This window comes from Centruroides sculpturatus, unplaced genomic scaffold (assembly GCF_000671375.1).
Source record: "Centruroides sculpturatus isolate CEXI.00-Female unplaced genomic scaffold, Cexi_2.0 scaffold345, whole genome shotgun sequence".
In the NCBI taxonomy this organism is placed as follows: Eukaryota; Metazoa; Arthropoda; class Arachnida; order Scorpiones; family Buthidae; genus Centruroides; species Centruroides sculpturatus.
In genome coordinates, this window is record NW_019384515.1 from 376,745 (window position 1) to 391,117 (window position 14,373).

Genomic DNA, 14,373 nt, shown 5'->3' on the forward strand with positions numbered 1-14,373 from the left:
GTCAAATGGAAATAAGACTTTATTAACAATTAACAACACCTGTTTAATGTTTACAATTTCTCAGAATATAAAATAAGCAGACAAATATTGTATATGTAATGTCTAATTTTGTTTAATAATTATTTTTTTAATATTAAACTGTGAAAAAATTGTTCTTATATCATTGTGTGTTAGTAACTTAGATTATCTCAAAATATTGAATATCGTCTTTTTTTGTAAGATGACGATTAGCATAATTCATATCAAAGGCTATATATATATATATATATATATATATATATTAAAAAATATGTAAATATTTTTATTTATGCTTCTCCATCGATGCTTAGAATAGGAAGAAAGGAAATGCCCCCTGGTGTTTGTTTTCAATATTGTTTATAGATTAGTTATTCCAATTGTTAAATTATTAGAATTATTGTTATTTAATATATAAATTTCTTGTAATAAAAAGTGTTTGTGTGAATTTTAAATAAAAAAAGAGACGATTTTATGTAATATTAATCATTTCTAGTTTCTTTCATAAAAATAAATAAATATATTTAATTGTATAGTTTTATAAATAATTTAATGTATTAAATTATATTTTTTTAATTTGAGTATTAATTTAAAAAAAATTCGAGTAAATACGTGGAAGTTTTTTTATTTACAATTGACGCCATCTGTTGTTTTATTAACGAACTAATTTTATCATTTTATTATCATAACAATATTTTCAAATATATTCTTAATTATAGGCGTAGAAGCTGATTGTATAAAATTAAAATATAGCTTCCAATTTACCAATTAGCTTATTATTTACTTGAAGTTTTGTTCACGTGTGTAATACCTAAATAAGGAGCCAGTTTCCCCGTACAAACTCCTGTCTGGAAACATCCCTTCCATTGACAAATTTGTTCAATCCCGATTATTGTTTTGCACGAATAATTATAAATTTAGTCTTTAATAAAAAGTAATTTTATATTAAATGAATACCTGGCTGGTGTCCAAACGGGTAGAGAACCCTTTGGAGGATCTTCTTGATTCTCGAAGACGAATCAAACGGGAAGACTGTAACATACTTTTCGAACAAACTCCTATAAATAAATAAATATTTTTTATTTTATAAATTATTTTATTCCCAACTTATATTGTTCATAAAAGTACAGAAGTTCTCATCTTGTTAATTTAAACGCATGTTTTTATATCCATACAAATTAATACATTGCGAGTTTTATACTTGTATTTTCTCTACCTCCGTAAAAATTGTGTGAAATAAATAAATATTTGTCTTTAATTAAATTTTTATTTTTAAATATAAATTATATTTTACTAAATTGAATTTTTTGCATTTCTTTCCTTACGTAAAACCTCCGAACAACCGCCATAGATGAAAACATTTTTTAAAATGAAAAATGGCCGCTGTTTAGAGATGGCCGTTATTGGGAGATTCCATTGTATTTCTAATTTTTTTTTTAATTTGTCGTATGTAATATTAATATGGCGTTCATAACACGTGAAGCTGAACTATAAAAATAACCAAACTGTCAAAAGAAATTACTGTGATTGATTTGCTGAGATAAAATCTCTTTATTACTATTTTATGTTATTTATAATTGATAGTTTTTTTTAACTAACATTTACGAATTGCTACGTGCATTAAGTCTTATTAATTTAACAGTTTTAAGTATTCTTATTTTATTACAAAATTACTTCAATACTTTTTTCATTTAGCTGGATCGAATAATAATGGCGGCTTCAGTATTATACTGTAGCTTACTGCTATTTACAGTTAATATACAAATTACGTCATTTGTATAATAACTATAAAGTGTAATTTATTTATATAGCTTATATATGAAAATTTCTTTTTTTATTTATTCTTATATAATACAATTAATATTGCATTGATAAAATATAACACTTCATAAATCGAAAATATAACCAACAAAAATACAAAGATAGCACAGAGGTAGATGACAAAATCTCAATGGTTGTGATTTTTGTAATATTAATCCAATATGTTGACTAACGATGACATCAGAAAAGATTATGGGTGCTTCTACCAGGCAAGTAGCTGAGTAAGCAAGCCAATGACAGAGTCCATTTTATATGAAGCGAAGTTTTCATTGGTTTGCTTACTCAGCAGCTTGCCATCTAGAGGCACCCAATAATTCATTTGTTTCGAGACAGTTGGTATTGCACTTTTACAATATTTTAGTGATGTGTGTCATGAAATTTTTATTTATTTATTATTTTTACATTACTCTTTCTTTTCTATTACAAGATTCATATTATTACAATTATTTTACTTCATCATACAGTATTTATATAATTTTATACAGTATATAAACCCTCTGTTCATAAAAAAACTGACGAATGAATTTTCTGATTTTTAACTGATTGATCTGCATTCTGAAAAATATTTTTGTTTTATTTAATGTAACAATTTTACGTGAGCAATTCTAATGTTATATATTATGTTAACCTGGTTATGATATATATAATTTATTAAATAATTATAGAAAACTATTCAAGAATTCCGTTTTTCTACTTTTTCTTACGTTATACGCTTAAAACTTATGATTACGAGCTGCCATTACGTTTAATAATATTATCAACATTAAATACCAGTGGGGTGATGAAGTCACATTAGCCTAAGACTGTGAAATAAGAATTTCCACAGATGTTTAGTTCCACCTAACTCAAGTGTATAATGTTCTCTTATAGTCCTATCATCTAGAAAATCAGCTCTTAAACTCAATCCAAGACTGCCATTAATGTTTCGCGAATATTCTGGATAAAAACATCATTTTCATTTCAAAGCCATGCTGGTGACCCCGTTGAGGATTAAGCATCTATAATAGACAAAACAACTAGTAGGCCGGATGGCCAATACAATTAAAGTGTTAGCCTACCTCAGGGATGGCAAACTTTTTTGCCATAATATGCATAATCTTTAAAGCTAAATATGCTAACTATATGCGTGGCATATAGTTAGCATATTTAGCTTTAAAGATGTTTATGCGTGCCAAAGTTTTAGACTTCCAATAACGGAGAAATTAAACTAATATGCTTTAATTAGAATAAATGTAAAAAAGTTGATTGAAAATAGGACGATCAGGTGATAAACCAAAAGGATGATTGAAAAAGACATGGTAAATCGAAATCGCATGATACATTTACGTGCCAGATGATTTCTTCTTACGTCCACGCATGTCATAGGTCGCCACTCTTGGCCTACCGCTCTGAGAAATCTGGGATCGAATCCGGGAAAGTCGAAAAACCCCAGAAATTTTTCGGGGTGGTCTCTCCCAGATACGCAGAACTCCGTTCCTTACCGCCCAGCTGCTCATTGCGGGCCTGCCCAAATCCACAATGGGTTTACAAAAGTTCCTCTTAGTGTCCACAAAAATAAAACAGTATAAAATTAAAACACCGATAAAATTAAAGCTAGCAAAATAACTTATTGTTTGTGTACTAAATAAAAAAATTTCAATTTGGAAGACAGAATTAAAATTAATAGTGATTTAGATTGGACGACCGGATGGCCGAGATGATTAAAAGGCTTATTGCTCTAGAGCAGTGATTCTCAAAGTGGAGGTCGTGTAAAATATTTCGGGGTCCCAGAAAAATTGATGACAGATCAATTTTCTTTTAAATATTTTATAAATTTACTATGGATTCGTGTTTAGAAATAGTAGATTCTTTTTGGCTTAGTGTGAAAGCAGAGTATCCACTACTCTCTGAATTAGCAATAGCAGTTCTCTTACCATTTGCAACCACTTATTTATGCAAAATGACATTTTCAGTAATGACCAACACCAAAAGAAAGCAGCGCTCTCGTCTTTGCAACATAGAAATCGCTAAGATACCTGCACTGACTGATATTAAACCCAAGTTTAATTTATTTTGCCAAATAAGCAGGCTCACCCATCACATTAAATTTAATTTAAAATATGTTTAACTTAACTAATTAAGTTTAGTAATGTTGAAACATATACATATTTTGTTCAAAGATGTATCAAAGATAAGTTTTTAATTTTTAATACTAAAAATTACTAAAAATACTAAAAATAAATCTGATAATGATACTAAAAATAAATCTGCTATTAAAATTATGATTGTTTTAATGCAATTAAACAAAAGAAATTAACTCCTTCTGAATTTAAATTAATTCCCCCTTCGGGATGTTTTTCTACACATACCCATTCTTCAGGGGGTCCTTTGAAATTTTTAAGTGCAAAAGGGGGGTCGCGGACTAAAAACTTTGAGAAGCACTGCTCTAGAGGACTCGCGATCGAATTCGAGCGAGCAACTCCCCAAGAACTTTTCATAGGCGATAGGTCTAAGTCACGGATATATCAAGCCCGGCCCTTTACCACCCAGTCGTTACTATTCTGGGCCTGGTCGAATTGACAACGAGTATAAAAAAGTTTTAAAAAATTGACCTTGATACATGCAACACTAAGCAGCCCGAGATGAGTACTGTTAAATCGTTAGAAATCTAAAGGAATTTGCATTACTGAAAAGCCAAAAATTTCCATACAAACTGTTTCAGTTTTCAACTGTGTTGAAACTCCTGATGATATACCGACCATCTGCAAGGATTGAAAAAAATGTACATTTTCCTGTTATAAACATAGCAAGCAAGTAACTGTAAATATACAATTTTGAAATTAGTAACTTAATCATAGACTTTCATTGGGTTCTTTGCAAAGAACCCAATGAAGTCATAACCTGTTTGGATGACTACAGAAATAGCAATGTCTCGTTCGAAGCTTGCTTTACTCACACTAACAATATGGTATAGTCGGATATTCATGAAAATAAAATGTTACTGGCATATGTCTTTGTATTGTCTCTCCTTTCTCTTTTTAAAAATATCGAATTCTATTGAACATGTGTATTTCTTGACTACGTTGGGAAAAATGTACAAGCGCAAAAAAACATTAATAATAAAGGAATATTAAACAAAAAATTTTCTACAAGCATTATGTACTAAGCTTATCCAGAAAGTAAGTATCGTTTGGGTACCGGTATTAAAAAAAAAATTTGCAATTTGTTTTCATTTGTATTTTATTACAGAAAAATCTACATACCTTAAACTACTTTTCGACATATTCACCACGACAATTAAGGCATGTGTCATATCTTGGCACTAATTGCAACATACCCGCTTCGTAGAATTCGGCCGCCTACGACCTGAACCAGTTCAGGACGTTTACCTTGATCTCATCATCATGTGCAAAGTTATGAGATCTACAGCTTAATGTGAGACATTGAAGAAGTTAAGGTGCGCGATACAGAACAAAAGGCGTGGACTACTGACTTCTGGCATTTTGTTCGTGCATGACAACACGCGACCGCATACCGCACGCGTAACGACGACGATGCTTGATTCATTTCGCTGGGAACAATTCTGTCACTCTCCTTATAGTCCGAAGCTAGCTCCATCCGACTTCCATTTGTTTTCTCATCTCAAGAAATTTCTTGGCGTCCACCACTTTGTCGGCTGATCACTGTCATTCTCCATCCGGTGAATGACGGTAATCAGCCGACATATCAGGTCGGACAATCCCCCGAAAAATTCCTGATGATTTTTCAACCACGTTCGGATTCGATCCCGAGTCCCTAGAGCGGTAGATTATCACCTTGATTCAGCCGTCCGCAGTATTATACTGGTGCCTAAATAACTGACGTACTTTGATTTCAAACAACACTAAACATTTCTGACACAGATTCCCGATATTTATGCAAAATGTCGTTCAAATTTTCAATTATAATTTAGTACTGTATTAATAACATATTGACAAACTGAGTAGCCGTCCATCCAAAAGGATGATTGAAAAAGACATGGTAAATCGAAATCGCATGATACGTTTACGTGCCAGATGATTTCTTCTTACGTCCACGCGTGTCATAGGTCGCCACTCTTGGCCTACCGCTCTGAGAAATCTGGGATCGAATCCGGGAAAGTCGAAAAACCCCAGAAATTTTTCGGGGTGGTCTCTCCCAGATACGCAGAACTCCGTTCCTTACCGCCCAGCTGCTCATTGCGGGCCTGCCCAAATCCACAATGGGTTTACAAAAGTTCCTCTTAGTGTCCACAAAAATAAAACAGTATAAAATTAAAACACCGATAAAATTAAAGCTAGCAAAATAACTTATTGTTTGTGTACTAAATAAAAAAATTTCAATTTGGAAGACAGAATTAAAATTAATAGTGATTTAGATTGGACGACCGGATGGCCGAGATGATTAAAAGGCTTATTGCTCTAGAGCAGTGATTCTCAAAGTGGAGGTCGTGTAAAATATTTCGGGGTCCCAGAAAAATTGATGACAGATCAATTTTCTTTTAAATATTTTATAAATTTACTATGGATTCGTGTTTAGAAATAGTAGATTCTTTTTGGCTTAGTGTGAAAGCAGAGTATCCACTACTCTCTGAATTAGCAATAGCAGTTCTCTTACCATTTGCAACCACTTATTTATGCAAAATGACATTTTCAGTAATGACCAACACCAAAAGAAAGCAGCGCTCTCGTCTTTGCAACATAGAAATCGCTAAGATACCTGCACTGACTGATATTAAACCCAAGTTTAATTTATTTTGCCAAATAAGCAGGCTCACCCATCACATTAAATTTAATTTAAAATATGTTTAACTTAACTAATTAAGTTTAGTAATGTTGAAACATATACATATTTTGTTCAAAGATGTATCAAAGATAAGTTATTAATTTTTAATGAAACTAAAAATAAATCTGCTATTAAAATTATGAGTGTTTCAATGCAATTAAACAAAAGAAATTAACTCCTTCTGAATTTAAATTAATTTCCCCCTTCAGGATGTGTTTCTACACAAACCNGATCTTCATAATTGACCACTAAAAAAAAACACCGTAGGTAAATAAATTTAATCTTATAAATTCATATAATAACACAGTTTGCCTGACATATTAAAAATAAGGGAGAACGTAATAATTGCTCCTTACATATGTAAAAATAGATAAATAATCTCAATTAAATTGTGATTTAGAAAGAAGTTGGAATTTTATTATTAATTAATTTATATAATAAACGAAAATCATTTATTGTTAATTGATTATTTTATATTTTAATTAAATGTTTAAATAGCAATCAATTAATTTCGGAAGTAAATTAATTAATAAGTCTGTTATTAATGCAAGATTTAAATACATTTTTAATTATTTTTTTCTAATTAAATTCGAATATATTTTGTTAATTGAATTTTTCTATGTATCAACTTTCACCTTTAACTACATTAACATATGAAAATGTATGTGATTCCATCAATCAATGAGCGAGTCATCGACTCGCTTATATATCACGAAAGAATTATCTACACATGTACTAGAAAAGTATTATATTTCTTTTATAATTTCTTCCATTAACGATTTAAATATAAATTATCAAATTTACCTCACTTATATTTATAAATTGTTACGTAAATGTCTATATGTAATGCATCGATTGAATTATATAACATAAAGTTATATCATATTTTTTTACGTTTCTGCAGTAATATTATCGTAAAATAATTAACTAATACGTTATGAAAGAATATATACTTATAATTCACAAGGAAAGAAATATATATATTATATTTATCTAACTTTAATGAAGTGGAGAATGAGAGCTTCTCCGTTTGATACGCACTTCGAAGCAGCTGGAAGTAATACAGAAGGGAGTTATTGTTACCTTATATTTAAGTTTTAACTCGTAATACATTAATAAAGTCATAGCAGCGTGTTGATTAGTCGAGTTTCAAAGTTTTTTACAGCATCATCAAATCCATCTTTCTCATCCGGATGCCATTGTTTAGCGAGTTTCGCTTGAATATGTTAAGTGGATGAGAGTTTAATGATTTTGACGATCCATTCAGATTTAAATTCAACGTTTTATAAGTAAAAAAAATATATATATAGTAAAAATAATAACTTTTTAATGGCATCTATTCGTAAGTTTTAATGTATATATTTATTTTTAATGTCGATTATTTAGTTATAGTTTAGATCTAATTGCATTTTGAAGCAGTCCAGCAATATCATCGATATTTTAGTGATAAGTTTATGTTTTATTTTACAGGATGCTATGAAGTCAGTTGTGTTATTGAGCCTTCTTCTTGTGTTATCCTTAGCCATACATAGGCATAAAAAGTGTCCTAAGAAATGCCGATGCGAAATTTACGACGGAAAGAAAAAAGTGGTGTGCGATCAAGGAAACATGTATAAAATACCAACTCCGTTAATGGATAAAGACATCGAAATTCTTATCATAACAGCACCTGCGGGTTTTCCCAATATGCTAACAATAGGAAGAATCTTTATGGATTTTGAATATTTAGAAGAAATCCACATCACTCATTCTCACGTACCAGCAATTGGTGACAGCTCATTTTGGCCTGGAAAAAGGCTTCGACTTCTCAATCTGAGCCATAACAATATCTCAATTCTAAGAGACTCGGATTTTAACGGATTAAATAATCTACAAATTTTGAATTTAAGTGATAACAATATACAAGTATCAGAAATTCCATCCGCTTTGTTCAGGCATTTAACGAATCTCACTACTCTGTTATTAGCTAGAAATAAATTGCACAGTTTAGTTCCTCGTTTCTTTTATCTTTTATCGAACCTGAAATATCTAGATTTGAGTGGAAATCCTTTAACGGATTTAGACGTTGATATCATGAAAGATATCGGACATTTGACGATCTTGAAACTTGCCAATTGTCAATTATCCAAGCTCCATTCCATGTTTTATCAACAAGTTCCTAAACTTCAAGAATTGGATTTGAGAAGTAATTTAATGACGTCGATTTCCCCTGAAGAATTCAGGCACGTAAGAAATTTACGAATCCTTTATTTGCAAAGAAACGTATTAAAGAGCCTCAAAGAAAAGACATTCGACAAGCACAGTTTCGATTATTTGGATTTATCCGGAAATCAGATCGAAAGTATATCATCATGCGCATTTTGCAATGCTTCCGTTTATCATTTAGATTTATCCAGCAACCATTTAACAAGTTTGCATCCTCATACATTAGTTCCTTTTTCAAATTCCTTACAGTACTTGGATTTAAGTTATAATCACGTACCTATCGAAGACCTCTCTTTAGCTCTTCGACCCCTCTTAAAATTACGCAAACTGTATTTAATGGGTATGCAATTGAACGAATTAACTTCTGATGCATTTATAAACTTGGAGCAGTTAGAAATATTGAATTTATCTCATAATAACATATTCAACATTACTCCGAGCACCTTCGAACCTCTAAAGAAACTCGAAGCTTTAGACTTATCTAGAAACGAATTCCAACAACTTTCTTCCTCCGCCTTGAATATGTTCGACAATTTAACTTCATTGAACGAATTACTCTTATTTTCTAATCCATGGTCATGCGATACGTGCGAAGTGATTTATTTTATAAGTTGGATGAACAGCTCTTCGCTGTATAACGTTTCCTGTCAAGCAACTGCTGGCGATCAGAATTGTCTCAGATGTGTGTACCCTCTTTACTTGATTGGCAAAGAAATTCATAATTTAAAACCAGAAGAATTGGACGTATGCGAAGTAGAACCATTAGTAGCCAACGAGATGAGGGATCTCAGCTCAACTTCAAAAATTGGTTTGATTATTGCCGTAACGATAATTGTTATCCTCGTTTTGACTATTATAGTTATAATTATAATATATAAAAGACACGGTGCTGTATATTATACGAGAGAAGACGATCGGGGTAGGAACAGCATTTATGATAACCCGTCTATTGGAGGAACCAACGGTTTATCGGACGAGAAGAAATCCACATACGTATCGACTCTAGGAAGAATAGAAGAAGGAAAGGAAAGCGTTTCTTCTCCTATAACTAGCGTTGGTTGAACTCGAATCTTCCGTTTTAATGAAGATTATTTTACAATCGTATCGCTTATATCGAAACGCGATCGGAAGCTATACCAATCTAGGCCTATTTGAAAGTCTAAAGCGTCCAAATGCTGATGATCTGGAGGGAAGTTGCAAATATTAATATTTCTCTTTCGAATTATTGGTAGAACAAAGATGTATATTCACTGCCTCCGTGATATTATCCAGTGTAATGTTTGAGGAATTTGTTTTCGGTTTCGAAAGAACAAACCAACCTAAAGCGTCTTGTTCCTCGAGAAAGAAACTTTCGTGTCGTCTTCTCTAAGTTTTCAATAGAAAAACTATAGGGTTAAGAAAGTTTTCCACAATAAAATTCATTTCAAATCCAACAATTAGTATAATTACAATCTATAACTTCCATTAAGTTAATTATCACCAATCTAACCAATTACAACATTCCTTACGCGAAAATTATTTTTTAAAACTTTAAAACTGTATTTTTAAGTTAATATTTAAAAAAATTTTTTTTTATTTATAATTTCTTAAAAATTTATGATGTCGATGACCGACCGACGACCAATATTAATTTATTGACTTCAATGTTGTCCATGTTGCCGCTCCACTACACCAGTGGACTAAAATAGTTCCTTAGAATATATGCTAAATAACCGTACCAAAATAATATTTTGGCTTAGAAAGTAGCACACGAACGTGTGCCATTCATCATTCAACATTAGCTAAATCAAAAATTAAATTAGATTGTTCACATCATCGGATAGTTCATCCTGGTGGAATGTTTCAAAGTGGATGTATTCGTGTCTAAATGTAAAAAAAAAAAAAAAAAAAAAAAAATTTTTCTCGTGCAATAAGTAATGCACATCTACAGAAATTTTATATTTTGTAAAGGTGTATATTTATAAAATAGCGGATATCCAATATATNGAGCTTAAGATTACATTAATAATAAGCCGAACAAACTGCAATATTTTCAGGTTATAAGAGAATTCTAAGTAACATAACAAGCAGTGTATGTGCATGGTATGCAGAGTTAAGTTGGATAAATCTTTTCTTTCAGAATATCCTAAATTATCAAAAATCAAAGTAAATTTTAAATTATTGTCATAAGATGGTGGCAAAATTGCCGATCATCTTTAGGTCAAATTAATCTTTTTCTAACTTGAGAAATGCTACATGTAACATTATCTTTAAAACATTACAAAATATCTTGGTGAACATTTGTTATGATTACATTCAGATTTTAAACTATTATAATTAGCTATTCATTTTATTAATGTTCTTTTATATAAACACTTTTCAGCTCTCTTTGCAGTCTATCAAAAATGGTTATGATCCCATGTTAGCAATGGTTTTTGTATTCCTGAAGATGGGTTGAGAGGTCTAAAGTATAGATTGAATCATTACAATATAAATTGAATGTTTCTAAATTGAATATCCCCTAAAAGGAATCAAACCTTTGCGATAGAAGTGCAATACAATTCCGAAAATCTATATTGTACTATATTGTGGTTTTGTACTCATGATGTCAAGCTGCAAAGTATAAAGCACTCGGGATTAATAGATATTTCACATTTTGGTGTCTAAGGAAATAAATCACGTGACTTTTAACTTCGGTATACACTTTGTTACTAAATTACAAAACTTATATTTTTTTGAAATTACTTCAAATTTTAAAATAACACAAGCTGGGTCTGGGTCTAGGCCTTGGTAATTAATACTGGCTTCCTAATGTACTTAATCCATCAATGGTTGAGTGAATAAAATACTGGTAAGTTGATTGAAGGTTTATATCTGAACAATGGACTACTCACAAGTTTTGTGGGTTTCTTCACATATCTAACTCCTAAATAGGGTCAGTTTCCTATAGAAAGTCCTATTGAATGTATCCCTCCTTGCCAGATTGTCCAAGTGTTGCGTTGCCTTCTTTCATCAATCTGTCCATCCCAAAATGCTTAACTGCTTAAATGCTTGTCTTATCTGATATCAGATAAGGATATAATCTGAAAATACTGAAAATTTTTGATGCTGTATAGTGCCAAACAGTAGAGATTTTCATATGCAGTTATTTGAGATAATTTGACGAGCAGATTTCTCAACAGTGTCCACGGATCCCTGCAGGTCTGTGAATATGGCGATGGGGATTCTCGAGTTCATAGACAAAAAAGAATCATTATATTGTGCAAATTAAAAAAGTGATTCTTGTAATTTTTACCTTTATTAAAACACACATTAAAGTTTAAATTAAAAACATATAAAATCATTTGAGTTAAATGAAAATGTTTAAAGCACAGACAGTATTTTAATAAAGATAGTCTGCGAAAAGTTTTCTTTTCACTTTCTGTTATATTAAAGGGGTCTACTGGAAAGTGAAGGTTGAGAAACACTATGTTAATGCATGCCCTTGGGGTATTTTGTACTTATGCAGTATTATAAATTTAAGAGAAAATCTGTATACTCTTAATAATCTAACATTGATAAAAAAATTTTGAAATATTGTAGCTCTCACAATTTACCATATACAGTCTCAATTTGAGGGCAGATGTTATGAACTGAGAAAAAAGGTAACATAGAATCAAAAATGATAGATGATAATAATTTAAATATAGGCAATAATTTTGCCAGAACAGGGCACAAACTAGTTTATTAAAAAAACAGTCTCTGTGGAACATTGAGGCACTGGTTTCACATCTTGACTGGGTGAGTGGTGACAGCCTCCTAGAATGAGTTTGATTGCCATTTGAACTAGTTGATTACCTCCCATATAAAGTCGTCATCCATTATAAATTGCCATCTCTATAGATTTTTTCCAAGCGGCCCAAAGATGTGGTAGTCGTATGACAATGTGGCGTGACTATGTGGGATGAGAAAAAACCTTTTACGAACAACCCCACAGTCTAGTGAGCCTAAACTGACATTTACTGTTCCCCAAATTAAAATGCTTTGAGGGAGCCAATTCTGGAAATCAAAGTGGCTGAACAGAAGGAACTTAAACACCATTTCAAAAGAACCTCTCATGAGGCTATAAGTAAATTTGGGTGTAAAAATTTATATAGATCATGGAAGAATGTATTTTGAAGAGTGATACTAAATATAATAATTTCTGCCAAAAACATTTTTTTATTATAAATTCAGTCCCTGAACTGAATGGATGAACTGAATTGGAGGTCTGTAGTGGCAAAATTGGTGGAATGCCGGTGCATTTGGCATGTGATGACACTGGCTCACATAACACCAATGTTGTTACTTTAGTCCTTAACACGTTAACCACCATGTGATGCGCCAGCAGTCGTAGTATTTAGGGCCGTTCAGAGCCATACGACCACCGGTGGTCGGAGCCAACTTTATAGATGTGCACGAGAGGCCACCACTAGGATGCAAAACAACGTCTTACAAAGCCAGGATAATTTAACCTTGAGTGAAACTACATTGGTTATAGCGACATCGGGCACTCGTATGGCTCCATACGGCCATAATTAGTATCACCACCGGCATGTCTGATAGTGGTTAATGTGTTAAGTGCTGTCAATCGTTCAACGAATGATGTGTTTGTTGTATCTTTATAAGAAATGCCATAATAAATGTTTGTTAATAAAAACAATTTTATTAGTTTTTAATTCAATATTTATTTCCTTCAAAAGTTTTGCAATTTATATTGATTAATATAAACATTTTGTTTAATTTAATTAGGAAAAACTCTACGAAAAGCAACAAAGTAACCGAAACTAAGAATCATAAGAAACGTTCAAGAAAATAGATTTTTTTTTTTAAAGATATTTCAAAATGGAAATGTATCCTCCATGTAAGGATTTTTATTTACATGTTATGTTTAATAAAGTTTATATATTTTGGCAAATATAAATATAGAAGAATTTAAGTTTATTTTATATCCATTTTAACTCTTTATGCCCTCTGGGCACTAAGCAAGCCCATTATGGGAATTCCCATGAATATTTAACAATAGCTCAATTTGTTGTATCTGATCTGTTATGATTAAGTAAAATAGGTCAAAAATAGGGAAGTCATAGCAATTATTATAATTTTTATTTATGGCTGTCAATCCACATAAACATTGATGTAATTAGACATTTGACAAGATTGCTTACACCAGTGATTCTCAAAATGGGAGTCGCGACCTCCAAGGGATCATGAAAATTATTTCGGGGGTTGCAGGAAAATTGATGACGGATCAATTTTTTCAAATATTTTATAAATTTACTATGGATTCATGTTTAGAAATAGTAGATTCTTTTTGGCTTAGTGCGAAAGCAGAGTATCCACTACTCTCTGAATTATGAATTGGCAATGGCAGTTCTCTTACCAATTGCAACCACTTATTTATGCAAAAATGGCATTTTCAGTAATGACCAACATCAAAACAAAGCAGCACTCGCGTCTTTGCAACATAGAAATCGCTATGAGACCTGCACTGACTGATATTAAATCCAGGTTTAATTTATTGTGCCAAAATAAGCAGGCTCGCCCATCGCA

At 31.5% G+C, this 14,373-nt stretch overlaps 1 protein-coding gene across 2 annotated transcripts in view; it reads left to right on the forward strand.

Annotated features, from left to right (window-relative positions):
- Positions 1-10,673, forward strand: part of LOC111622547 (leucine-rich repeat-containing protein 15-like) — a 27,282-nt gene extending 16,609 nt beyond the window's left edge. For both annotated transcript variants that reach the window (XM_023364958.1, XM_023364957.1), the window contains exon 2: positions 8,089-10,673. In XM_023364958.1, the coding sequence (XP_023220726.1) occupies positions 8,095-9,885 (1,791 nt within the window). In that variant the 5' untranslated portion in view covers positions 8,089-8,094 and the 3' untranslated portion in view covers positions 9,886-10,673. The remainder of the gene's footprint in view (positions 1-8,088) is intronic.
- The last annotated feature ends 3,700 nt before the right edge of the window (positions 10,674-14,373 follow it).